The following is a 27188-nucleotide window of genomic DNA, read 5'->3' as shown; positions in this document are numbered from 1 at the left end:
TTAATCTAACTGAACTTGACTAAGTTAAACTAAGTCAACTGATCCTCTCAATATAGAACTCATCCTTAATTCCTCAATCAATGGAGCAAATCAAGGACACATTCCCCAATTAGTGGAGAAATAATTGCATGTTCTCACAAAGACTTCAAGTTTGCTTTTCCTTAACTAATTAACTCATGGAGAATTAATTAATTAATATTCCAAACTGCTGGTAAGACCAAATTCGAATTTACTTCCTATAGATAGACCAGGGACTGCTATAAATAGGAAGGGACCCAAAAATGCTATTTTTAGCAGTTTCACCTCTCACCCAAGGTGGCCAAAATGCTCATTGGCCAAACTGCTATTTTTAGAAGTGCTATTTTTAGCAGTTCTATTTTTAGCAATTTCTAAATTTAGCATTTCTTGTTGCACACTTTTCAACACTCCCTCTCAACAAGAAAGGCTTCCTCTCGAACCCAATCCTGTAACTCTGGAATGTTCTGCATGCAACACATCTACCAAGTGCGGTTGCTCCAGCAACACTCGGAACAAAAAACTCCCAACTGACCACTCTGTTGGGCTAGAAACATACTCTGATGCTGAAGCTCTACCTGCTGCTGACAAGTGCTCCCTCTCTGACCTCTGTGCTACTGCAACATCTCCATGCATCTCGCACCATTGCACCCTTCTCTGTGCTACCCTGCACTGTGCAACACACTTGTGCCTCTCGCATTGCTGCAGTCTGCATGCTCTGTGTTGTCCTGGGATTCCCTACATTGTAGCTCTCTCTGCCGCTCCATCCCCATCTGTCTCTACCCAATCAGTTAGTTTCTGCTACTCCACATCGGAGCTCCCGTAGCAAGGTCTCAACCAAGAGGTTGGGTACCTCAAGGATCCTGCCCCTCCTCCTTGGGACGATCACTCTATATCGCCCCACCTCCTACCTGGAGGTATGGCTGCATGTGATCCCTCTGCCCACCTGGCTCGAAGTTTCCCCCTATTGGAGGTCTCTGCATGAGTAGATGTCTCTACTCGATCTCCACTCAGCTTCCCCTATTGTGGCTGCTCCACAACCTCCTGAAGCTGCTATACCAATTGTGGCTCATCCACAATTGTCTGAGACTTCTTCTTGTCGCTGCATGTTGAGAGGTAATATACTCTCCCTCTCAACCACCAAGTATCTAACCTTTGCCTTGCTCCTCAAGGCTTTGCATGCATCTTGTACCGCAAGTGCATACAGGTTCTTGGCTAGCACACCAATCCGTTTCATATTTCCCGCCGTCACGAATTTTTTTGGAAAAAGCGTTGATTTTAAATCAGCGATATCTCCCTCATCCGAACTCCGATTCAGTTGATTTTTTTTGATTTGGGTATTTTTCCGCAAGGAATCCAAATCTGCTATTTGTTTCTGAAAATTTTGTACATAAATTTTCAGATCTGCTCTGCAAACTCTCGGCCCAAAACTCAAAACTTTGAAATCTCCTCTTAGTATACTGTTCTTCCTTGATCACCTATGCTCTGATATCATGTATAATTTTTTACCTGTAGATCACTTGATAATGCAATATACTAAAGCAAAATACTTGATCTAGTCCTACAACCAATTTAGCGGAAGCTTAATCGAATTGAGCAAGATCAATAAGAACACATATAACTAATATGGAGAAATCAAACACACATAACACAGAAGATATAACCGAGGAAAGCACCAGCCTAAAACCCCATCTCTGTGTTAGCATACAAGTGGAAATATGTCCGAATTACACAAAGCCTTAGCTTGGAAGCTATTCAGCTCTCAGTACAATCCCTCTGCTGCTCATAGACAGTCAAAGGCTTCTCACAAACCTTCTCCTCTGCCCTCCAAGCCTCCTATTTCTATGCACAGTTTTTCTTGTGTCTTCCAGCTGCAACCTGTGTGATTCTCACCTCACACACAACACTGACCTCTGAAATAACTGCACAAACCTGAAGGAGATAAATCCTCATCATGGATGAGCTTCCTTTATAGGAAAAATATTCATTCAACTGATAGTACACTGTCCCTTCTCTGATCTCAACTGGGTCTCTGATAGAACTGACATGCATCAGTTATCCATGAGTGAATACACAGTTATCTGAAAATAACAGTTGTCACATGCATGCAAGCATCAACAAACTGTATCTCATTAATTTAACAACTTGTTAAATTAATTTAACTGAACTTGACTAAGTTAAACTAAGTCAACTGATCCTCTCAATATAGAACTCATCCTTAATTCCTCAATCAGTGGAGCAAATCAAGGACACATTCCCCAATTAGTGGAGAAATAATTGCATGTTCTCACAAAGACTTCAAGTTTGTTTTTCCTTAACTAATTAACTCATGGAGAATTAATTAATTAATATTTCAAACTGCTGGTAAGACCAAATTCGAATTTACTTCCTATAGATAGACCAGGGATTGCTATAAATAGGAAGGGACCCAGAAATGCTATTTTTAGCAGTTTCACCTCTCACCCAAGGTGGCCAAAATGCTCATTGGCCAAACTGCTATTTTTAGAAGTGCTATTTTTAGCAGTTCTATTTTTAGCAATTTCTAAGTTTAGCATTTCTTGTTGCACACTTTTCAACATAGAGGAATCGATGTATCATCATCGATTAGCAAATGTGTAGGTGTATCATTCCTAAATGGAAATATTAAGTGTAAACAGAAGCATGCACTATGAACAAGAAGTAAATTTAACACACATCCACAAAATTACAATTCTGCACAAGGAAAAATAACTGGAAGTTGAGTCATTTTATTAATTCTGGATAAAATTGGGTACAAAATGAGTGGAACAATGGCACTTGAGCTTGCTATAGCAAGAAATGACAAACCCAGGTGGGAGTAAGATGCCCACAAGCTACAATGACTCAACCCAGGAATTCTCTCTATGCTGCCCTGGAAAGTCTAGACGTTGCTGCTGAAGGGAAATGGATGAACATGCCTCAAATGTGCTCAAAAAATTCTGAAATTTTAGCTGGCACCTCTCCTCAATAAGCCCAACCAAACCCAGAAATATCTCATGGACCCAAGTGGTGGAAATGGTCCTAGAGTGAACTGTGCCCTTCTCCAATAATTTATGTTGTTGGCTGCTGACTGGAACACTGATTTCTGCTAGAAATACTGCCCATAAAATTCTACGAAATTAACTCCGGACTCCTCTCAGCAAACCCACAAAAACCCATAAAGGGTTTGGGCAAAATTTACCGACCACCTAGGACCCCAAATTTAAGCTTGCTCCTCCCAACCTAGATAACCGAATTCGCCCTAAAGGCCCCTCGAATCCGACACGATTCGGTACGGATTCATGTCCAATTTTTATGACACGTCGTGTCCCTTTATGACACGTCGTGTCCTGGCACGTGTCACAATTTGGCTGAGCGTGTCACGATTTTGAAAAACGAGTCCTGTTTCCAGGACTTGCTAAGCGCCCAGCGCGGGTTAAAAGGGCGTGTTTGCTGCTTGATAGTTTCATTTTGCAAGTGATTGGCAAGCGATTGTGCTGTAGCAGCAAGGAGCAGACTCTCAGACCACCGTTGCATTGTCCACAATCCACCAGGTAAGTTGGTATTATTCACTGTTTACCTACGTAACCTACCTATTACGCTACACTGCTACAGCAAGGATGTCCCTTTCTATTACATCTGAAACGGACGCCGTAACTTATGTATCAGTATTATACATGTTGGGAGTTCATAATGTGTGCGGCTGTGCCTATTTTATGTGTTAATAACTTAATAATATATCTGTTTCTCATATATTCTCACCCTAAGTTAGCAATAGCATGTGAATATTGTATATGTAACAGAACAGTGTCATAAAACAGACTGACAGGTAACTCATAAAACGGAGTGAGTCAGTGACAAACACGCTTCATTCTTGTGGTACTGTGTGTAATACATTGAAATAAATACAAGAAGAGCACCTACAGCAGTGTGTTTATAAACTGTTTGATGAAATGTGTCACTGTTTGATGAAATGATTATTGACGTGCGTAGTAATACGAGGGTTCCTGAATAATAATGTTTTGCAGTTACATTCATCTCTATCCTGAAAATATACCCCCTCTTCTTTTGAATATTTACATAAACTGATAAACCTCTTTATGTGGCCTTGCTTTTCTCAACTTATTATTCTTCTACGTTGGCCCTTCATTGAACTTCATCTTTGGAATTTCATCTCAAGGAAGAACGTAGTTTATTCAGAGTTTCATAGATGACAGATGTCTATCCAATGTCCATCCTTCCATTGACAAGATTACATGGAGTTCGTTGAACTTCATTAGTTGGACTCTTAGGAGATGGAGCTTGCTTGGCTGTTTGATTTAATTTTTAAAGCATAAATTTATGTTTATTGGTACTAGACTTTCAAATTAGTGTTCACTGTTGAAGGTTGGAGAAACCGTGGAACTGGAAGCTATTTCAGTTTCACAGTTCACTAGAGGATGACTTAAATGATAAATCTGAAATCCAACCCTCCAGTTGGCAGTGATGTATTCATATTACAACTTACAAGGATACCCACCAATGACCATGGATATCTCTTCTATCAAGGTCATGTTGAAAGTTGGCTTGAAAGTTGAAACTTTAAATGCAACATAGAGGATTTATTAACCCTTCAGTCTTCACTCTTCAGATTATTTTTAAATTTTAATGGAAACGTAGCAATGAGATGTGTGAGGCCAACCCTCTGTTAGGTGAACAGTGGAATCTATTTAATAATTTAATTATAATTTATGAAATTATGTGTATTGTAACCTTGAATTTATGTGTATTGTCTCTGTTCTAAGACTGGCATTTCAGCAGTTTGTTCATTTTTTACAGCAGTTTGTTCATTTTTTTGCATTTTTAAATTTTTTACAGCAGTTTGTTCATTTTTTTTACAGGTTGAGGTAACAGTGTTCATGGCTCAATCAAAGGCAGCAGTTAGGGGGCAAAGGAAGGGCAAGAATGTCATGGGTAGAGATGCCCTTCCTCCCCCAATATCATCAGAGTCTGCTGCAAGTAATGTTGAGGGAAGAGGACTTAAAGACAATGATAAATATCCATTGTGGAAATATGTCACAAGAGAGGATGGGCCAAACAACAAGGGAAAGGGAGGAGGCAATGTGCAATGGAAATGCAACTTTTGTAACATTTCTTTCAAAAGCACATATTACCGTGTGAAATCACATTTGTTGGCTTTACCTGGTTGTGGGATTGGATCTTGTAGAGCTATTACTTCACAAAAGAGAAAAGAATTGGAAAAGGAGGCCAATGTTGGTATGGAACATGTGGCACTGGCTTCAAAATAAAAAAAACCCAAGAATGAAGACCCCCTTCCATTTTTGAGGAAAGCCACCACCAAATTTCCATTTGAGAGTTCTACTTCTACTGGGGGACAAGCATCAAAAAGAAGATCACTTGGTCCAATGGACAAGATTTTCCAAAAAGAGAGACGGGAAGAGCTTGATCTCACCATTGCCTTCTTCTTCTATCAAAACTTCATATCATTTAATGTTGCACATTCACCTTTATTTGTTGAGATGTGTCGAGCTCTAACTCAAGGGGCTCTAGCAGGGTATGTGCCTCCTGGGTTAGAGAAGCTGAGAACCACATAGTTGACGAAGGCAAAAAAAGAGGTGCAAAAAATGCTTGAGCCTATTATGGCATCATGGCCAACATCTGGGGTTAGCATTGTTTCTGATGGATGGACAGATCCAGCACGACACCCAATCATCAACTTCATGGTGTCTTCCTTGAATGGTCCAGTTTTCATGAAAGCAGTGGATACACTTGTGTTGGCATTATGATGCATGTGTTGTACTTGATGGCAACCCTCTCATAGAAGAACATCTCACTTACATATAACTAGATTAATCTATAGATGTGACTAAATGCATGGGATGCAGGACAGCTCAAAGGAATAAGAAGATCAAGTTCTAAGTATGACAAGTTAGCTTTGCCATCAAGTCCAAAGGGGGAGATTGTTGGCATTATGAGACAAGTGTTGTCCTTGATGGCAACTCACACAGATGGTAGATCATAGTGCAGCATATCAATAGCAAAGAATTGATGATCAGACTACAAAGAATGAAGAAAGAAGAGTATATACGCAGGTTCACTATATACCAAGTAGGGTATACACGCAGGTTCACTATATACCAAGTCGCGTATACGCAGGTTCGCTATATACCAAGTAGGGTATACACACAGGTATACGCAGGTTCACTATATACCAAGTCGCGTATACGCAGGTTCATTATATACCAAGTAGGGTATACACGCAGTTTCATGCACGGAAAAGTGCGTACATGTCGGAAAGCTTATTTTTGGGTCCGTGGTATTTAGACCTATGGTTTTGGTCCGTGGTATTGCACCCATAAGTGTTGATCCCAAGTATTGGGTCGATGGTATTGTTTTATTATGGTTTTGGTCCGTGGTATTGAGCAAGGCCTAAGACTATAAAAGGAGAGGAAGATCATTAGGCAAATGTATTCAAAAAAAGGTCTTGAATATCTGAGGAAGTATGAGATCCAGTATGCAGGTTATGGGTTGATGATGCATTGCTTGATCTGAGCTAAGGAGGGATCTCACCAATGGATGGAGAACAAGATCTAAGGATAGATCGGGATCAAATGGTTTGAAATGAACTATCTCTATATGATTGATTATGTTTATTCTAGATCTGTATACTGACGCATGTAATGATCTGAACTGGGTATAACTTAAGTTTGAAATCGCTGCAAGTCATGATTGAATATTTATAGATCTGTACGTGGGTTGGCTTTGGTGTAAGCGCGTATGTACGCAGGTTGAGTTCATTGTAGTAGCGTATACCTTTTGAGCTATGATATTTGAAGTTACAGGTGGTTCTGGTTGTTGAAGGGTTCTGATGACAGTTTAAAGGTGTCAGTATTCTGCATATCTTGTTTGGTTGATTGTGTTTAGCTTCAGTATTGATGGATGAGAACTAATATTGGATCAGGATCATAATGACTCATATTTATGAGATCTGATGGACTAGATCTGGGTGCTAACACATATATTATCCTTGTATATGTCATGATCTGGTTATGTCTGAAGTCAGGAAGTGCAGCAAAGTTATGAATAAGTGATTAATGACATATATGCTGGTTCATCTTGATGAAGTTGCGTATACACGCAGGTTCGGCACTTCCAAGTAGCGTATGCAGTCTGATGCATGATTTTAATGGTACAGTTGGTTCTGATTGTTATTGCAGAGTTCTGCTCTGTGTTCTGGTGACTGTGTTGTTGACAGGGTTTCAGTGTTTCAGTGATTCAGAGATTGATGAGGCTAGTATTGATTGTTTTGTGCTTCAATGATATTTATGGGTCCAGTATGAAAATTTGATGAAACGTGGCCTTCAGATTATAGTGTTGTGCTTCAGGAGTATCCAGTCTGAAAATGTATGAAACGTGGTACCCGAAGGAGAGAAGATTGTAGGCAGGCGCCTACGTACTAGTATCTTAGCTAGTACAAGAGCAAAGGGGGTTGGAGCTCCCTTCCAGGAGAGTCTGGAGAACGAGAGAAGGTTGTAGCCTTCTGCAGGTTGTAGCCTGCGTGCTAGTAAAGGACTGTACCAGTACATTGTAAAAGAAGTTTCTTAATAAAGGAAGATAGAAACGAATTGCAGCAGGTGGTTTTCACCCACATTGGGTTTCCACCTTATATCATGGTGTTCATGTGTGTTGCTTATGTGTGTTGATCTATCTGTTTTACTGCTACTATTGACTGTTAATATGGCTAATAATGTTCTGATGCATCCATTGAAGATCACATAACTGAATCATGAGTTTAATGGTCATACGCTAGTTTCAATAGACACAGTCGCGTATATACGCGCGTATACTTAACTGAGGTAGCGTATATGAATCTGAGTATGAAAATGAAAAGTTTTATTGATTAGATAATACTGATTCACCCCCCCTCTCAGTATTATTCCCAACAACTTGGCGAATACAAGGATGCACAATTTATGGGTGAGTTATTTATTAAAGTTGTTGAAGATGTAGGTGTTGAATCTTGTGTGCAAATCATTACAGATAATGCACCTGTTTGCAAGGCTGCTGGCATGATTGTGGAAGCTAAATATCCACAAGTGTTTTGGACACCTTGCATTGTCCATTCATTGAACTTAGCACTTAAATCCATTGCTTCTGATGTGCTTTGGATTGGAAGCATTATTGAGGATGCAAGACATATCCGTAACTTTGTGCAAAATCATACAAATGCCCTCACTATTTACAAGGAGTACAGCAATCTATCATTGTTGAAGATTGCTGATACACGGTTTTCATCTTCATTCATGATGTTGAAGAGGTTGAGGGAGGTCAAGACCGCTCTTGGGTCCATGGTTATTTCTGAGTTTTGGTCTTTTTGGAGAAAGACAGATCAGGCAGCCTCTAAAAGAGTGAAGGACACGGTACTAGATGATGCTTGGTGGGAGAGGGTAGATCTAATTATTCGGATCATGGACCCTATCATTTCTTTGCTTCGAGTTGCAGATACAGACAAACCCATCCTATGAGAGGTTTATGAGGGATGGGATTCCATGATTGAGTCTGTGAGGAGCATTATTCTACAGAGTGAGTGCCCCGAGTATGAGACATCACCAGAGGCCTTCTGCGATACCATACATGATATTCTTGTCAGCAAATGGGACAAGAATTGTACACCTTTACATTGTTTGGCTCACTCATTGAACCCCAAATACTACACCCATGAGTGGCTGAATGGTGGACCTTCCCGCAGATTCCCTCCTCACATGGATGGTGAAATCTCACAGGGGAGGAAAGAGGCATTCAGGCGGATTTATCAGGATAATGCATTGCTTGCTGAGGTGGAGGATGCCTTTGCAGAGTTTTCCACTGGCACTGGTCGATTTGGAGGTTATGATGTGATTAGAGACAGGGGGCTTAAGAAGCCCTATTCTTGGTGGGCAAATCATGGGGCAACAAGCCCTCCTCTTCAGCAGTTAGCCATGAGGGTCCTCTCTCAGGTGACTTCATCCTCTTGTTGCGAGAGGAATTGGAGCACATATGGGAATTTGCATAATGTGAAGAAGAGCAGGCTTGAGCAGTCCAGGGCAGAGACAATGGTGTATGTGCACACCAACCTTCGTCTTATTTACAGGCAGAGGGAAGAGTGGTTGAGGGGAAAGACAAAGATGTGGGATGTCTTTCCTGATGATATGGGTCTGGACACCACTGTTGAGTTGGCATTGGCCAACATGGATCTCAGTGATCTAGTGCTAGACCCTGTTAGTTTTGATGACTTAGAGGGGTCAACCTCCATACCAGCAGATGCAGAGGTGACTATGGATACAGGGGAGGAGGAGGATGCAGAGGAGAGCAGTGGGGACCATGATGACGAGGACATGGATGCTGATTCTGATGCTGATTGATGCCTTGAGGCTTGTATACCTGTAGGCTGTAGTTGTTTTATATTTTCTATTTCTATTTGCCATTGGCATTGCACCAACACTACCTATGTAACACATTTTGATTTGATGACTTAATGAGAAAACTACAGTTGTCAGTGTGTTTATCTTACTATCTTGTAGTTGTAAGTTGTCTTTCAGTTATGAATTACGAATCATGATTTAAATTTTTAATAGATTTATCATTTATGTGACCAGTACCACTGACATTTATTTGAATTTTGTATGTACTATGCATGCTAATAGCTATAGATGAAGATCTATGTTTGAAATCAATAAATTTGTATCATTAATTAAAATTTGTGTAAGAAATATGATAATATCTAATTTTTAATATATATATATATATATATATATATATATATATATTTTAAATATATATATATATATATATATTTAATAAAATAATATATAACGTGTCCTAACGTGTCCTGTTCCGGGGTGTCAGCGTGCCCGAATCCGACACCACGAATCTCGAATCCTACGTGTCCCAAATCCCCGTGTCAGGTGACTTAGCTCCCAACTAGTTGCCAAATAACTCTGCTATTTTTGGGCACCAAAAATCCTCCAAAAATTCTGCAGAATTAGGAGCAGACTCTTGGATGCTAGTCCAACAAAACCCAAAAATGTTTTGGGCTAATTCAGATCTCCCAAAATTACCCAAATTTGGTGCTACACCCTCCTCTACTGGTTCCGCGTCCCCTTCAAGCTATCGCTGCAAATTTGGCCTTGTTTCCACCCTTGAATTGTTGTAAAATTCCCTACAAATTACTCCTGGAAGGTAAGAGGGAAATCCCTTCCTCAACCTTGCACAACTCGGCTAGCAACAATTCCACGAACTTTTGCCCAACAAAAGACTGTGCAGGCCCTCAGATTGTTGAATTTGCTTCTCACCGGAGCAACAACTTCCAGCCCTGAAACTCTCCACAAAATATGGTCCAATATCAAGGGACTTTCTCCTAAATTCTTCAGTTGAATTTTCCCTTGAAGACCCCTCAACCAAGCAAATCGATTTCTGCCACTACGTCCTCCTGGAAGTTCAGACTGGCTGAAGTATGGCTGGAAATAACCCACAATATCCAACAATCTCCTCTCCAATAAGCTCTAAAATTTTCTCCTAGGGTGGCACTCTAAGTCCATCGAAGAAAGAGTTGAGATTTCCGCCCGGAAATCTCCTTGTGCTAAGTAGCACTGGTAGTCTTGGCTAAGCAGCTCAAGAGTACTCTAATTAAAAAATTCAATTTGTCAAAAGCCCCTAAAATGATGCCGCCTCCTTCTATTTATCTTGGCTGCCCCCTTTCTCCTGTTGTGGGTCCCACCAATTCGACTTGCTTCTCCCTAGCTCGATTTTCCTAAGGGGTTCAAATTCCCCTTTTTGGGTGGCCCCACATCCCACATCCCACTACCAATTTAATCTTTCCTTTTCTCCAATGTTGGTGGCCTCCATCTCTCCAAAAATTAAGTGGGAACTCCCTCCACCCACTTTTCCTAAATTTACATGCCAAAATATTTCCAAACACCCAATTGTAAAAAATAGAAATTCATCTTAGCAAAATTTATTTAATTGGGGACATTATAGTAGGGTTGTTGGCTCACTGACCATCCGAGATAGGAGAAAATGTTTTATCATATGGGGTTACCCATTTTGGTGGGTAACATGAGGTAACAGGAATAAGCCAAAACTTTAACATAAAAGACATTGATACATGTGCAAAAACATTAATATGGGGTTCTGTTTAGGTCACTTTAATGAAATCATTTAGAAAAAAGAAATCCTATTTGTGGGTCAACTTCCTTCTTTTTGTCAGATTTTTCCTTCTAGGTTAAGCTTCCACCTAAGATAATTTATTTGATAATTAAATTTAATTACACAATTTTATCCTGATATTTATAAGAAATTGCCTCAAAACCCTTGCACGGACCTGGTTTGTAACAAGAATGCCTTTCTTTAATCTTTTAGATGATTTGAAACTGCACAATCTCTTGTTCCTATTGATCTATTTGCAACTAATTGATTAGAAAACATTTTCATTATTATGCATAGAGGGACATGCTTTTCCTATTAGATATATCTATGTCACATAATGATTTCGTAGGTTTGTTCCAGATTGGTCATGGGTTGGTTGCGATTCATAGAGTCGGGAAGAAATATTGATTGTACACGAAATATTAGCACTGTAAGTTCAAATGAAGTGAATAAATATTTTCAAATATTTGTTTGTACATTTACTATGTTTGATGCTTGATGACTGATAAAAACTATTGCTTACAGGCTTATCCTATTCCTGTACAAATTGAACAAGTTCAAAGTATCCTTGACTAACTTATGTGGTTTTAGTGGGTATTTGAATTGTTGTCTCTTGTGTACTTACAAAGAATGGTTGGGTGAAAGGTCAAATATTAGAAGATGTGTAGAGAGTATCTCACATCATGAACTTCAAAGTATCTAGCAAAGTTACTGAGAGAGATCATTTTCATTATTCCCTTGCTTTGTTTTTTATTTATTGTTGTAGATGAAAAGAACACAAAGTCTACCTTGTAAGACGTCCACTTGTATTCATCTGAAAACATAGGGAAAACTTGTTTATTGGATCGCATAACATATTATTTCGTACAATTAGTCTTTAGATTAAAAGAGAAGTACCATAGAAATTACAAAGATCATCTCTGTTCTTCATCAAATATTGTAGATGAAAACAACCTAATGCCTATTGAATAGGACATATGCAAAATGTTAGGTCCATGTACTTGTATTCATTTGAAAAGAGCGGGAAAAAGGGTTACTGATGAAATTGCAGAAGACATATCTAGATCAAATATGATATTATCCGATACAAATGTCATTTTGATCTAGAATTGAATTTTACCTTAGAGACATTAGTGTGACAAATATCATCTGCCTAAGCATTTGACACATCAACTCTGTTCTGAAAAGGTTAGTAGTTTAATTTCACTTTTAATACACAAGTAATACTTTTAAAAGGTGAATATTTTTGAACATTGTTGTTTCTTTACTTTGTGCTAGACCATCCATTATTGGAACGTATTATTTTTGAACTACTAGATTTTGACAGTGTCCTAGGACAAAAGAAAACTTATAAAAGGGGCATGTCCTGACATACCCCTAGTATGAAATCTGCCTATGCTGACTCACTGGAATGCAACTTAAAAGTGATTTTTGTAAGGTGCTTCACTGTAATGTTCCCAAATTTTGTGAGTGCAAAATCCACTTAGGAGTTTAGCCAGTTTTTGGTAATATTAAATTAAAATGGAGAAAACATTAATTTGTTGAGAAAGCGGAAATTATTATATTAATGGAAAATGGCGGCAAATAATATTTTATTAGAGAAGGGAGGAAAATTAATATTTTATTGAGAAATGAGACAAATTATTATTTTATTCAAAATGGCGGCAAAAGTCTCCTAGTGGAAATTGGGCCCCACCAATAAAATAATAGGGAAAAGGAGGATCTAGAAGCTAGAGGGAGGCTCCATGTAGAATTATAAAAGGAGGAACTCAATGGCAAGGCATTTTATCCCTATCTATCTCTTGACATAGAAAAGAAGCTCAAGTGAGTTTCAAGAGTTTCAAGTGAAACTCAAAGCTATTTTTGGTGGACTTCGAGTGCCACCCTAGTTAGCTCATTGGGAAGATTATTTCAGATCTTTCATTGTGTTTATTGCAGGGTTTCATAAATCTACAAGAAGGCCAAGTTGATTAATTACTTCAGATCTCAAGAACCAAGTGATACTCTTGTAGCTGAAGTGCATTTCTAGGGAACTAGGTTAAATTATTGTGCCAATTTTGGAGAGGTTGAGTTGGGTCTTTCTAGAACTCATTTGCTCAGCGAAATTACCAGAGTTTGCTTCAGAAATTGTGCACTGAAGGTGTCATGTCCCTTCTCAAACACATTTGTAACAGGTTATCTCTACACATTTTTGCACATTTTTGGCTAAGGAAAAGGACCTAGCAGTTTTGACTTAGGGACTTAGGAGAAATTTTGGCTTAATTAGATTGCTAGTGGAAGGTGGGGGCCACCCACATGGGAATTCGAACTAGGCCATTCGAATGGCTTGGAGGGAATTCGAAATGCTGATTGGAGGGGCCCACATGAGGCAAGGAAGGCCCACGAAGACAAAAGGAGGAGGAGGCTCTCATTTGGATCATTCATTCAACCTTGCATATCGAATTTACTTGACTGTTTTCTCAGCTGCTTAGCCGAGTCAACTGGCTGTTTAGCCACGAATCTCTCAAGCTGGAGATTCAACCTTGCCTTCGGGGGACTTCGAGTGCCCACGCTAGGAAGGCAGTTCCACAAGCATTTCAGGAGTTCTGGGGAGTCTCCACAGCACCATCATTCAACCACACTCAGGAAATGCATATTTCTGGGCCACAGTGAGAATACGTAGAGGGAGATTGAGCCACCTTGGATCAACCAATTGCTAGAGGAACCAAGGAAATCTGAAGGACAACATTGGGCCAACATTCAGTGAGAGTTTTGGAACCAAAGAAGCCAACAACCCAGCAATTCAAATTCCAGGCTTGGGAGATAGCGTAGAGGGCCAGTTCAACAAATTCATTGGTCTTGAGGGCAAGAGCTACAGCCCGGAAACTCATCCGAGGAGTCAAGAGATATGTATGAGGGATCATCTCAGCATTTTCGGAGCAGGCCGAGTTTTGCAGTTGCCGCTAAAGTTGGGCTCCTTGGGGGTCGAATTTCAGATCTCTGAACCATCCAAATTCCTTTGTGGGTTTTTTCTGGATTTAGGCCAAGGTGTAAGGAGCTCGAATATCATAATTTTCTGAGCACGGGAAGTAGTGATTCCAGCCCCTCGAAGTCAGTAGAAAGAGTAGTTTTCTGGGCAGAGCAGTGCAGAATCACAGATTGGTGTAGCAGTTACAACAGCCTTCAGTTTAGCCATTGCTCACTTGGGTTTGGTCATGCTTTTCCGTTGAGACAAGCCCAGGTGCACCATTCTATTTACTATTGTATTTTTCTCTTGAAGAAGTAATAAAATGGCTCAGCAGTTCCTTATTTCCAACATTTCCATGGGTGCTTAGTGTCTATTTCGTTTTTCTGTTTGCTGAATTGTTTGTATGCTTGTATATCACTTGTATTCATGTTTAGGAACATTACAGTGGTATCAGAGCCTAGGTCTTGGTTCAGTTGTGGGGATTTTCTCCTATGAGAGAAGGGGACCAGCAGAACATCACATAAAGAAGACAAAGGTACCAGAGCAGAGAAAGAGAGCTGAAGATTACTCCAGACATGGAGGACAAGGGGAAAGCAGTGGTAGAAGAGTACATGGTGGAACCCAAGAGTAGGGAAGAGATGGCTTTCGATAGCCTCCTGAAGGCTTTGAATGACTTAGCAAAGGGCCAGAAAGAGATGTTGGAGGAGATAAAGATTCAGAATAGAGAGAGAGCCACCCCCATAGGGTTTTTATTTGGGGAAACTTTTGAAGCTCCCAACCATTCGATAACCCCTCACCAGCAACACAACACCCATTATCTAGTGGGCCAACTTGAACCACACTGCCCTCTTTCGCACCTGTGGCACAAATCGAACCAGCAGGGGGTGAAGACCCCACACAGATGGGAGAACATTTCAAATAGTGGCAATATATGGATGCAGACTTCAGGGAAGCACTCTCTTTTAGATATTTCTGCAAGCTCAAGCAGAATGAGAAGAGCAAGGGCTGTGGAGGACAGGGTACACAAAACTATGAGTTGTAGAGGACCATAGGGAGGATGTACTTCCCTACATTCGATGGCACTGCCAAGTGCACTGCTAGGGCTTGGGTTGAGAGGATGGACACCTACTTCTAGCTCAACCGAATGATAGAACAGGAAGCCATCAATATGGCCACGTTGCACATGGAGGGGGAAGCCCATGACTGGTGGTTTCATGGCTTGGCCACCTTGGGGCATGCCAATGTGGCTTCTTATGAGGATTTCACCAGGAGGGTGGTGGAACGTTTTGACCAGAGGGATCCGGAGGCCCATTTCAGGGAGTTGACCCAACTACGCAAGACAAGCAACCTAGAGCAGTATATTTCAGAGTTTCTGCGAGTGTCAGTGATGTTTTCGGATCTATTAGAGGCTCGAAGGGTATATGTTACACAATAATTTGTCACTGTCCTCATCTCAGTCCCTCTGCTGTGTCATGTATCAAATAAACATGTCCATATCTTCCCACTCATGTAAGAAGATTAAGCAAGTGCTCTCTAATGCTGAAGATTGACCCTGTTTGCCTATGTTTCTGCATCGTCGCTAGTAAACCCTCAACATCTGCGACGATTCCCTGTCATGAACTGTATCGTTGCGACGTCGTTGTAGGTGTACACCTATTTCCTGTGACGGTCGAATTTTAGGGCTCGGCGCGAGTCTTCCAGATTCTTGTTGCGACGATTGGTCCAAACGCATTGCTCCCTTGCGATGTCATCGCTAAGCCCTAGTTCATGACCTGCGACGATCCAGATTTGGCGAATTTGTTCAAACAGTCAGCCTTTTGGGTGTTTCTAGAGCTGGTTGTTGGGTCAGTTTGGGTCGCTTTTCCTCCTCTAGGATGGTGGTTCCGCCTCTTGTGCAACCTCCCTTGAGGATAAGCTCCCTCTCCCTCATTTCATGGAGACTCCTTCTCCTATAAAATCACTCACCATTGCTATGATCTGCTAGTTTTTTTGTTGGGAGCTGTTAGTTTTGAGTTTGCTTTGAAACTAAGTAGATAACTTTGGTGTGAGTGTGACATGTGTGGGATTGCTGGTAGTTTGGTAAGAGGTTGTGGAGTGCCTTAACCTTGTATTAGAGCTTGTGAGTGAGAGAGAGATATCATCTATTTGGGAGACCCATTCTTGAGAGTGAATGCTTGAAGAAACATACTGGCTGGACCCTCCGAGAAGGCTTGCGACGTCAAGACTTGGTTGTAAGCTTTGCTCTTGATTCATTTTAATACAATCAATGATGATTTCCTATATCTTGTGTACAATTTACTTGATAGCTTATGATTTCTTGACTTTATAAGTAAATAGATCATTGTTGTTCTCGGTTACGTGTTTTGTTGTTTTCTTGTGGTGTTTCAGGTTGATTGCTCACTGAGGAGAAAGAAACGGAAGCTGGAGCAGCGCAACGGAAACTTCATCAACCACCGGTTTGAGGTAGGCCTCCAACGATGACTATTTAAGGGAATCGATTGTTGTTTTGTCTTTGTTGTGACTAGACCCACTCTAGGGCTAGAGGGGTTGCCTCTGTCTGCAGAGGGAACACTTTTCTTTATCACAAGTTGGCGACTCCACTGGGGAGTCCTTTGTATGTTTTCTTCTTGTTTACCCTTGATTTTTTTTGGTTTTAGTGTCTCTTGAATTTTAGGGTTAAACCATCAGTTTTTTGGGTTACTTAGGTCAATTTGGGAATTTCCCTTACTGTCTGGAAGAATAGCCTGGTGTTTGTTTGGGAGTTTTCACTTGTTTTTCCTTGTTTTCGAGCTCGTTGCTGAAAAAATCTTGACAGTCGCGACGACGTCGCCCTGTCTTCGTTTTGTAAACCTATGCGTCGCTGAATCTTGTCGTACAGTCGCGACTATTCCTGAAATCGGCACGTTGCAGAAGATAGGTGTACTCCCGCAACGACGTCGCTTTGTTGCTGCGACTATTGGCTTATCGTCACTAGTTGTTGGTTATTATACCCACGACGATTCCTGTGTAAGTTGTTTTTACAGCTTCACCTCTTGAATTCACCAGTCTTATTTATCCCCTATTGTTTTCCTCTCGCCCATCAGCTTGTTTTAATTGCTTTTGGTTAGGGTACTGTCTCTTTGATTTCATTGAGTGAGTCTTGTGTTTTTAGACCGTGTGACCTAGCTCTTTAGAGGTTTCGTCGAGAAACCGTTTGCTTGGGTTACTTGTCTGTCCAAGGTTCATCCGCAACTGTCTTATTGATTTGCTTGAGGCTTTTTCGTTGCTTGTTTCTTGCTGGTTGATTTTTAGTGTTGATTATTGAACCAATTTTTGATATTGATTCGATTTCTTCACTACCAAGCATAGATCACAATTGTTTGGATCAATCAGTTCACACTTGCTTGTTTATATCTTTAAATTCAAAACAAAAAAAAAAAATTAAGGGATTGCATTCATTTAGTATACGATAGTGAAAGTACATGTGCATTTCAAATTTTCATGTTTGAGAAATTGGAAAGCGAACTTTAAATCTTTCATTTGTAGTATCGATGCACTATAGGATTAGTGTGTTGATGCATTGTGTTCTTAGCACTTGCATTAGCTTGTCTTGGTTTTGTGTTTGCTTGGGAATGAGCTTTCTACCCTCCTTTAAGTAGGTGTTCATCGAAATGAAATATGATTTACTCATTCTAGTTGCATCCTAGGGTTTTTGATATACATACGGTAGGGCCTAGACACTGAAACCTAATTCAAGATCAACTCTAAAATCAATTGAATGAACCTAACAACGCATTGGAACTTAACACACATTATTTAGAGGTCTAGGCTAGAGACGTGCTTCGACGTCGTTAAACCTAGTCACTATTGTTTTCGCTTAAGGTTGGGTGATTCCTCCTTCTGTGACTCAATAGCTGCTAGTATGGACTTGTGCTCCCCGTACCGTCGAGTATATATCGGGAGACCCCACTAGGTTATCATCCTACATCCATAGGAAGCCGTGTCTGCTGCCTTGCGAACCGTAACGCACCGAACACAGCATTCGGGAAGATTGACTGTTGTACGAAAAGTCCTTGGTCATTTCTCTTTCATTTGATCACCAAGGTGTATATGCAGTTTTACGGTTTGTTTGGTTAACCTTTTGCCTAGTTCTCCAGAGTAGTCACTTTCGTTCCTTTTTGACTCCTTAAAAGAAAAGTTTCATCTGAGCACTTGTCCTTTCAGGCTCATTAAACCTCGAAAGAGATAGAGTCACCTTTTCGTCCTTTTCTCGACTCTTGAAACATGAAAAGGTCCAGTTTTGTTCCTATGTCATAAAATTTACTGCCCGCGAAATATTCCTGGTAACAGTTCAAGTTCTTGGTTACAGTACTAGTGTTTTTCAGGCTCGTTCCCAGGGGCAACCTTCCCCGAGTCTACCGGCCACGGTCTTACCCCAGATGGAACTCCTGGTCCATTTCCTCCATTTGGAAATGCTGGTGCTTCATATATGGCAACATTGTCTTTGCCTGGGTTAACCATCGGTTTGCCCGTGTGGTTGTTTTCAACCTCGGTGGTCCCGAGTGTCATGACTCCTGTTCCACCGTCTCCTTCATCTGAATCACGACATGATGATTCCAAGGTTGAGCCTGCACCTTCTTCCCCTATTCCTTCATCTTCATCTCCTACTTCGCCTGGTGAAAGTTCCACATCTAGTAACCAGGAGACTAAGAAGAAGAAGAAGAAGACGAAGAAGAAGAAGAAGTCCGATAAGCGCGAGGCCACCCGTGCAACTATTTCCCCAAGTACATCTCAGGTTGGAACACCTTTTGCTCCTCCGCAGAAGGTTAAGTTTCCTTGTAAATTGTGCAAGGGTGACCATCTTCTTCGTGATTGTCCTGGCATTCCTAGGATCTTAGAAGTATGGTCTCACGATCTGGCTCGTCCCTCATTGTCCTCTGAAGCTCATGTCGATGTTCAATCCTCAATTGGCAGTGGTAAGAAGAAAGGGAAGATTCGATTCCCCTGTAGGCTATGTGAAGGCAACCATCCCCTTCACCTTTGTCCGCTCATGGATAAAGCTTCAGCTGTTTTGGAAAGTCTTACAGCTTCTTCGCCTCCACTTCCAGTTGGTTATCAGAGGCTCTCTTCAGACCCTCTCCCGGTTGACAAAGAGATTAACTTAGATTCTTCTCTTGTCCACCCTTCTCTTCCCGAACCTGGCTGTGCTCAGCCCGTTCTTGACCAACCATTGGTCGGAAAGAGTGTCGACTTGGATTCACCACCAGTGGTCCACTCTGTTCCCGATGAGCATCATGATTATACTGCTCATGTTCTTCTCGTCTCATCAGATTCTCTTGAGTCCAAGAACGACCCTCCTATCCCCACTGATCAAGAGCGTCCTTCTTCGGTTCCTATAGAGCATGGGGGCAATCATATGATACCCCCACCAAGTAGTTCCATCGTTTCCTTCGACTGGAGTCACTTGATTGCTTTCCGCCTTCCATCCTATGTGCCTTTCCAGATTACAATACATGCCTATGATAAGGCAGTACCTAGCGCTGTCTTGGATGAGGGTGCGTCGGTTAGCCTCATGCCTTTCACTACTTGGCAAGCTTTGGGCTCCCCACAGCTTGTGGTCACGCAGAATCTGTTGGCATTTGACGGAGGAACCAGTCAACCTTTAGGGAGCCTTCCGAAGTTCCCTGTTACTTTGTGTTATAGACATTTTTGGGCACTACAACCCCAATCATAAATGTCCATAAACCAAGGGCTCTTAAGTCCCTAAAAGTGTTGTTCCAACCCCTAAAAGAACAAGGTCCGTTGATTACATCATCTCCCAGAAGTTCTCCATGAAAAACTACTCAGAACTGGTCAAAACTGGACCATCTCACCTGCTCCATGGTCAAAGTGTGCTGCATCCCACCTAAATGCACACAGGAGGTGCGATGCATACTGAAAAGCCCTTCTATGGGGTGCGATGGGCGAGAGTGGACAAATGTCAGGGTCAATCTGTGAGGTGGAGGATCATGGAATCTTCCAGAAACTTCTCCTGTGACACTTGCCTCTCTGCATTTGCCCAGGGATGAGTAAGAGATCATCAATCTCCAAGTGGAATCAAGAACTATCAGAGAGAGGACACTAATCAAATCTCAAAAGCTGACTCACCCCCCTTGGAAACATCTATATATGGATCCCTCATCCCAGAGATCCAGAGGCTGGAATTTTGTATCTTGTAAGGAAGTGCTGCTAGCTTCTTGGTGTAACATCATAGTGTTGGGTGATCTAAGCTTTTCATGAGGTGAAGAAGGGCTTTCTTGCTGAGAGCATGACACTGGGTCAGAACAATTGGTTGTAATCCTCTTTGCTATTCTTGATTATTAATAAAGCTATTCAAGTTTTCCTCCACATTCTTGTATGATTGATGTGTTGGCATTATGATACATATGTTGTACTTGATGGCAACCCACTCATCTCAGATAATAAATTATAATGTAGAGAAAATTTCACGCACTTATATGCAGAGAAAAGTTTATTTCATGTAGAGAAAAGTTCACGCACTTTTATGCAGAGAAAAGTTTATTTCATGTAGAGAAAAGTTCACGCACTTTTATGCAGAGAAAAGTTTATTTCATGTAGAGAAAAGTTCACGCACTTTTATGCAGAGAAAAGTTTATTTCATGTAGAGAAAAAAGTTCACGCACTTTCATGCAAGGAAAAGCGCGTATATGTTGGAGAACTTACCTTTGGTCCATGGTAGTTAGTCCTTGGTATTTGAACCTATGGTTTTGGACCATGGTACCTCGTCAGAAGTGTTGATCCCAAGTATTGGGTTCGTGATATTGGTTTATTATGGTTTTGGTTCGTGGTATTGCATGTAGAGAAAAAGTTCACGCACTTTCATGCAAGGAAAAGCGCGTATATGTTGGAGAACTTACCTTTGGTCCATGGTATTTAGTCCTTGGTATTTGAACCTATGGTTTTGGACCATGGTACCTCGTCAGAAGTGTTGATCCCAAGTATTGGTTCATGGTATTAGTTCGACAGTTTTTGATCCTATGGTTTTGGCCCGTGGTATTGCATCCAAAAGTGTTGATCTCACGCACTTTCATGGTTGGTTCACGGTATTAGTTCGACAGTTTTTGATCCTATGGTTTTGGCCCGTGGTATTGCATCCAAAAGTGTTGATCTCACGCACTTTCATGGTTGGTTCATGGTATTAGTCCAACAGTTTTTTTGATCCTATGGTTTTGGACCGTGGTATTGAGAAAGGACTAAGGCTATAAAAGAGGAAGGAGATCATTTGACAAAGCATCTTCTAAATTATTGAATATCTGATAAAGTGCTAGATCTGTAATATTGTGATTGGGTTATGGTGCAGATCTGGATTTGAATGAAGAAGGAACCTGAGGGTAAGGAGAAGGATAAGTTCTATTGATGGGTCAAAATCTTAAGGCTGGAATAGTGGTATCTCTATATGATTTTGATCTGTGATATGTGGCATACGCTTGATCTATAAATCTAATAATCTGGGTCTGAATTATTGATGCATGTTTTATTTTACACATGTTATGATCTGGGTATGTCTGATGTATGGAACAACTGCAAAGTTATAAGGAAATATTTGCAGATCTGTATGCAGGTTGGCTTTGGTGAAATCAGAGATTGATGATGCAAGTGTAGTTGATGGGTTTTTGATGTTCTTGGATCCAGTCTGAAAATTAATGAAAAGTGGTCCTTGAAAGAAAAGAAGTAGGGGGTTGTAGCTCCCTTCCAGGAGAGACTGGAAAACGAGAGAGAGAGTTGTAGCTCTCTGCAAGTTGTAGCCTGCGTACTGGTAAAGGACTGCACCAGTACAAAATCATTGTAAAAGGAGTTTCTTATTAAAAGAAGATAGAGACATATTGCAGCAGGTGGTTTTCACCCACATTGGGTTTCCACCTTATATCTGGTTTTCTTTTGTGTGACTATTTGCTTTTCTTGTTCCTGCTCATTATTTTATGATTCTGACATACAAAGTAATGATCAATATTTGAAGAATTATTCAAAGTATAAATAAGGAAGATATATTGAAAAGAATTTGATAATACTGATTCACCCCCCCTCTCAGTATTATTTCCAACAATTGGTATCAGAGCAGGTCCTTCTGAAGAAGCTTGATCTTTTGAAGGAAGATCTAACATCATGAGCAACTACGAGAGGGAAGCATCAATCAGGCCACCGATTTTTGATGGGACAAACTTCGTATATTGGAAGGTAAGAGTTACTGCCTATCTTCAATCTTTGGGTACAGAAGTATGGGACATTATAGAAACAGGGTATACTTTTCCATCAGCTACTCCTACAGATTCAGCTGAGAAGAAGAAATATGAAACAAATGCAAAGGCGGTTAATACTCTTCTAGGATGTCTATCTCAATCTGAATTCGTGAGGGTTATGCAATATAAATCCGCAAAAGAAATATGGGACAAGATTGTTTTGAGCTACGAAGGAGATGAACAGGTAAAACGTGCAAAACTTGAAACCCTCAGGATTCAGTATGAGAATCTCAGAATGTATAATGATGAAAGTGTGGCTAACTATTTTCTTCGTGTGGATGAGATTGTTAATTGTATGAAAAATTTGGGTGAAGAAATAAAAGAGGCTGTTGTGGTTGAAAAAGTTCTAAGATCTTTGTCACCTAGGTTTGAATCTAAAGTTTCTGCTATAGAAGAAAAGGAGAATCTACAACATCTTAAAATGTCACAACTACATGGAATTCTAACTGCTTATGAAATGAGAAAAGGAGGTCCATCTGACAGGAAAGAAGCTGCCTTCAAGGCTTCAGGTAAAGGAGAGTACTATGAATCAGGACATGGGTCAGAAGAAGAAGAAGAATCAAATTTTGTCAGAAATCTTCAACGGGGTGCTGGACGGTTTAGAGGTAAGTTACCCTTCAAATGCTTTTCTTGTGGAAGAGTAGGTCACTATGCTGCCAAATGTCCTCATAAGGATAAGATCGACAAGGGAAAGGAACCTATTAGATGGAACAAGAAACAGAATGCAAATAAGAAAAGCTACTACACTCATGAAGACAGTGATGGTCTATCAAATAGTGATGAAGATGAACGAGGTAATGACTATAAACTTTTAATGGCATTTGAAGATGATGATTACATGGATGCTATAGATGTGGATAGGTTTTATGAAGATATTTCTAGACTTAAGACATGTATAGAAGAAAAGAATATGATCATTGATACTCTACAATTTCAAATTGATGAAAAAGAAAAATATCTTGAAAAGTTAGAAGGTGAAATTGTTGGCCTTAGAAAAGAAATTGAGAAAACAAAGGCTATTAATCTTAAGTTTGTCAAAGGATCTGAAACTCTGGATGAGATCATCAATGTACAGCGTTCTCCGCTAAGCAAGACAGGTTTGGGGTATAATGGAGAAACATCTCAAGCATCCACCTCAAAGAGTTATCTTGATGCAGCAAGAAGGAATGAGCAAAAGCACAATGGAGATCATCAAGTAAAGCAGGGACGAAATACATCAAGAACGAACAAAGACTATCAGGTAAACCAGGGGCAATCTGTCTTAAGGATGAACAAAAGCTACAACCAGCCACAGGTAAAATCTTCTCAATTTGCTTCAAGAATGGTATAGGAAGTTCACCAACTCTGGTTTGTCTATATTCAAAATGTTCTATGAACTCCTGTGTGATTTTATCATTGTGACCATTGAACTTTTTAAGAAACTCCAGTAGCCCTTCCTGGTATAGTTTCTCTATTGTATCCTTACTCCAGTTTTCTATCTTGAAGTCTTTAGGTTCAATTTTGGTTGCCATTTGCATTTGATCTGTGTACCAATTAATATGGCTTTGTCCAGTAAATAACCTCATCATGAATATAACAAACAAAATATATATATTTGACCTTCTCATTCATGCAATATTTGGATAAAAATCATGGTGAATGTACTTACCAGACCTCTGTAGCTTTGGAAAAAAAAGAATGATATTACTTCTTCTGCCTTTAGGTCTTCAATTTCTCTGTCTCCTACTGCAAATGGTATTCAAAAAAAAAAATCCTTTGTTTGTAAAACTGGGTAAAAAAAATTCACTGTGTGAAAAACCATGTAAAAACATCTCCACTGCAAAAATATCTCACTGTTTGCAAAATTGTGTTTAAAAATCCTCTTTGTTTGCAAAATTGCCCATAAAAATCGATGAAAAACCTTCTCTATTTGCAAAATTTCATACAAAACTGCTCACTGTGTATACAAAAGGATGCTCACTATGTTTTTTTATGTGCAAAATTTGGAAAACTGTGTTTAAAAATGTATGAGGAAATCGTTTTTGGAACGATACCTGAGCTGCAAATGATTGTCGAAACCTTGTAGAGATTATCTTGTTAAGGTTTGTTTGCTCCTGTGTAAACATACAGTCCTAGTTAAACTCTTTGTCTCTAGCAATTCGAAAAATCATTGGTCTACAGGTGGCAGAGCCTTTTTAGGGTGACAGAGCATTGCTAATCTAGGACTGAAGTCATGTTTCTCTCATAGTATGACACATTTAAACAACAACTTAAGTTGAACCCTTTTCGAGAGAATAACACAATCTTAGAAATCTTTTAACTGTTGAGAAGACCCCGAGATCTACTCTTACCTGATCACTACGCAATTTATGGGATTTGATGGAGAATATGTCTGCTCAACATAGAGGAAATCTCGGTTTTGTGCTCTCCTATCTCTCCTCCTTTTAAACACAATGCTCCTCCTTATTTCTCCACGCAATTCCTCGTGCTATCTCATTGGACTCACGATGCAGAGGCATCCACCTCATGGGACTCATGCAGATTTTCAGAAGATTGCACAAGAGAGAGAGATTTCGATTTCTCTATGTTGGCTACCAGGTTGGAAGAAGAAGTGGCGTGCATGACTAGTGCTGCATCATCAGAAGTATGGTATATAGATAGTGGAGCCTCGTGGCATATGGCGAGAATCAGGGAGTGTTTCTCAGAATATTGAGAAGAGAAGATGAAATTTCAGATCACCATGGGAAACAAGGCAAAGTGTACTCCAGTAGGAAAGGGTACCATAGTTTTTCAGACAGAATCGGGAGAGCGGTTTCGTGCCACAAATGTGCTGCATGTGCCAGGATTGGGGATGAACTTACTTTTCGTGTCACAACTACAAGGCAAGGGCTATGACGTCTACTTCATCAAGGAAATGGTATACATCAAACACCCGAGCTGGAAAAAGAAAGTGCAGATCAAGATCAAAAGTAATCGGTTGTAACAGTGTCTTTGAGCATCTCAGTGCTCCATGGTGTAAGTGTCCCATTCGCCTATGCCATATTTCATTCAATTCCTTTTCACCATTATGACTGCTGCCTATCAGTGCCATTGGAGACTCGAGCTGCAACCGATACAGTCTGTTGCTTCGAGTTCCAATTTGTCTCTTCTTCTTCCATCTTGGATGTTTGACATATACTTTCTTTCCAATGAAGTATACATTGTATCCCTTGTCTTGTAACTGGGACACTGAAATCAGATTCATTCCTAACCCAGGCACATGCAAAACATTGGTGGCTCGGATGTTGGTTCATGCTTCTGTCTGAAATGCTATGGTGCCTCTCCCTACTGGAGTACACTTTGTTTTGTTTCCCATAGTAATCTGGAAGTCCATTTGTTCTTCTTGATAGCTCGAGAAATATTCTCGCACTCCAGTCATATGGGCTGAAGCCCCGCTATCAATGTACCAAACATCTACTGATGCTGAACTTGCTAAGCATGCAAATTCTTCTTCTAATCTGGAAGATAATTTAAAGACATCTTGATTCTCCATCTTTGTGCTATTTTTCCACCGATCTCTGCTGCTATCCTGCCTTAGCAATTGCCTGCAGAAAACTGCGCCCCACCAGAAAAACCTCTTCGTTGAAGCTTCTGCTGTGCTGCTCCCTCTGCTGCTGACAAATCTTGATCTGGCAATCTTACCTCTCCATCGACTCACTCAGAGAGAGATTTCCCTCGAAAATCTAGCCCTCTAGCCTGAACTGCACAAACCCTCTGGGGATTCGAATTGCTACCTCTGCAGGAATTTCGAATTCCCTTCTTCCTTCAGCGTTGGGTTTTCTGGATCTGTTCTTGCTTCACTTGTTGCTCTGATACCATGTGAAAATTCCTAAACCTGAAATCCTTACTGCAACAACTGATATTACTTCTCCTACTTGTTAAACCATACAAGTTATTTACTGTGTTCTACGGTAAATATCAAAGTAAATACAACTGCAACATTCACTATTTAAAATTAATATGTCGAAACAAGAAATTGAACAAGAAAAGATACAACACAATGACAGTTATTTTTGGACAAATGTCCCCGGAAAAACCCAATGCGGGAAAACCGGTGCAGCAGATGAGGGTTTCTTTATTATTCTTCAGCAAAAATCTCATGTACAAGATACAACCAGCATAATAAAAGAGGATTCTCTATGAGAATTTTTACAAACGCTATTCGACGAGTTTCTGATCTAGGAGAGGACCTGCTGCCCCCTCTATGTCTCACTGTATCAGCCCCTGCATGAGAACTACGTTATCCTAGTGTCACACTGCCTCTGCACTGTCCTTTGCGTCACAACTTCTACACTGGCCTCCTTCTGCTCTACGTCTTCTGCTCCTGACCTTCATACTGATGTTGATACCCTCTCTCTCTCCTTCTCATCTGCAACTCTCCCTTTGATTCAATTTTCTCTTGCAGAACTTCGACCAGTGAGAAAATCGAACTTACTCAGGTAATTGAGTATCTGCTTCTTGTGTGTCTTCCAAATGCCCATCGATGTCCTTCTTATAATCCTCCAGCTGAGAAACAATGGCTTAGATTAGATTCTAATCAATGGCTCAGATCATCTGGACTCGATCTTCGTCTTCTTCTAGAAGTTACACCCATAGTTTAGATTAATACCCATTAATTATTTTAATTTCCTAAGTTTAGACTTAGGGACCCATTAAAAATAACTAATTATTTTAATAAAACTGTCTCTGGGTATTGTGGAATACATGTATCTAAACCTCCTTGCAAAATTTGAGACTTAGAGCACATCCGA

General features: G+C 40.4%; 1 protein-coding gene across 1 annotated transcript in view; it reads left to right on the top strand.

The window, feature by feature from the left end:
• Positions 1-27188, top strand: part of LOC149142009 (meiotic recombination protein SPO11-1-like) — a 157671-nt gene that overhangs the window by 97877 nt on the left and 32606 nt on the right. The window contains exons 2-3 of the mRNA XM_089451379.1: positions 11557-11626; positions 11722-11758. Of these exons, the coding sequence (XP_089307505.1) occupies positions 11564-11626; positions 11722-11758 (100 nt within the window). The 5' untranslated portion in view covers positions 11557-11563. The remainder of the gene's footprint in view (positions 1-11556; positions 11627-11721; positions 11759-27188) is intronic.

This window comes from Pinus tabuliformis, chromosome X, assembly GCF_031772625.1.
Source record: "Pinus tabuliformis cultivar Carrire ecotype Pingquan chromosome X, CPIR1, whole genome shotgun sequence".
Lineage (NCBI taxonomy): Eukaryota > Viridiplantae > Streptophyta > Pinopsida > Pinales > Pinaceae > Pinus > Pinus tabuliformis.
Note: the sequence above shows the minus strand (reverse complement) of the source record. Positions and strands in the feature narration are given on the sequence as shown.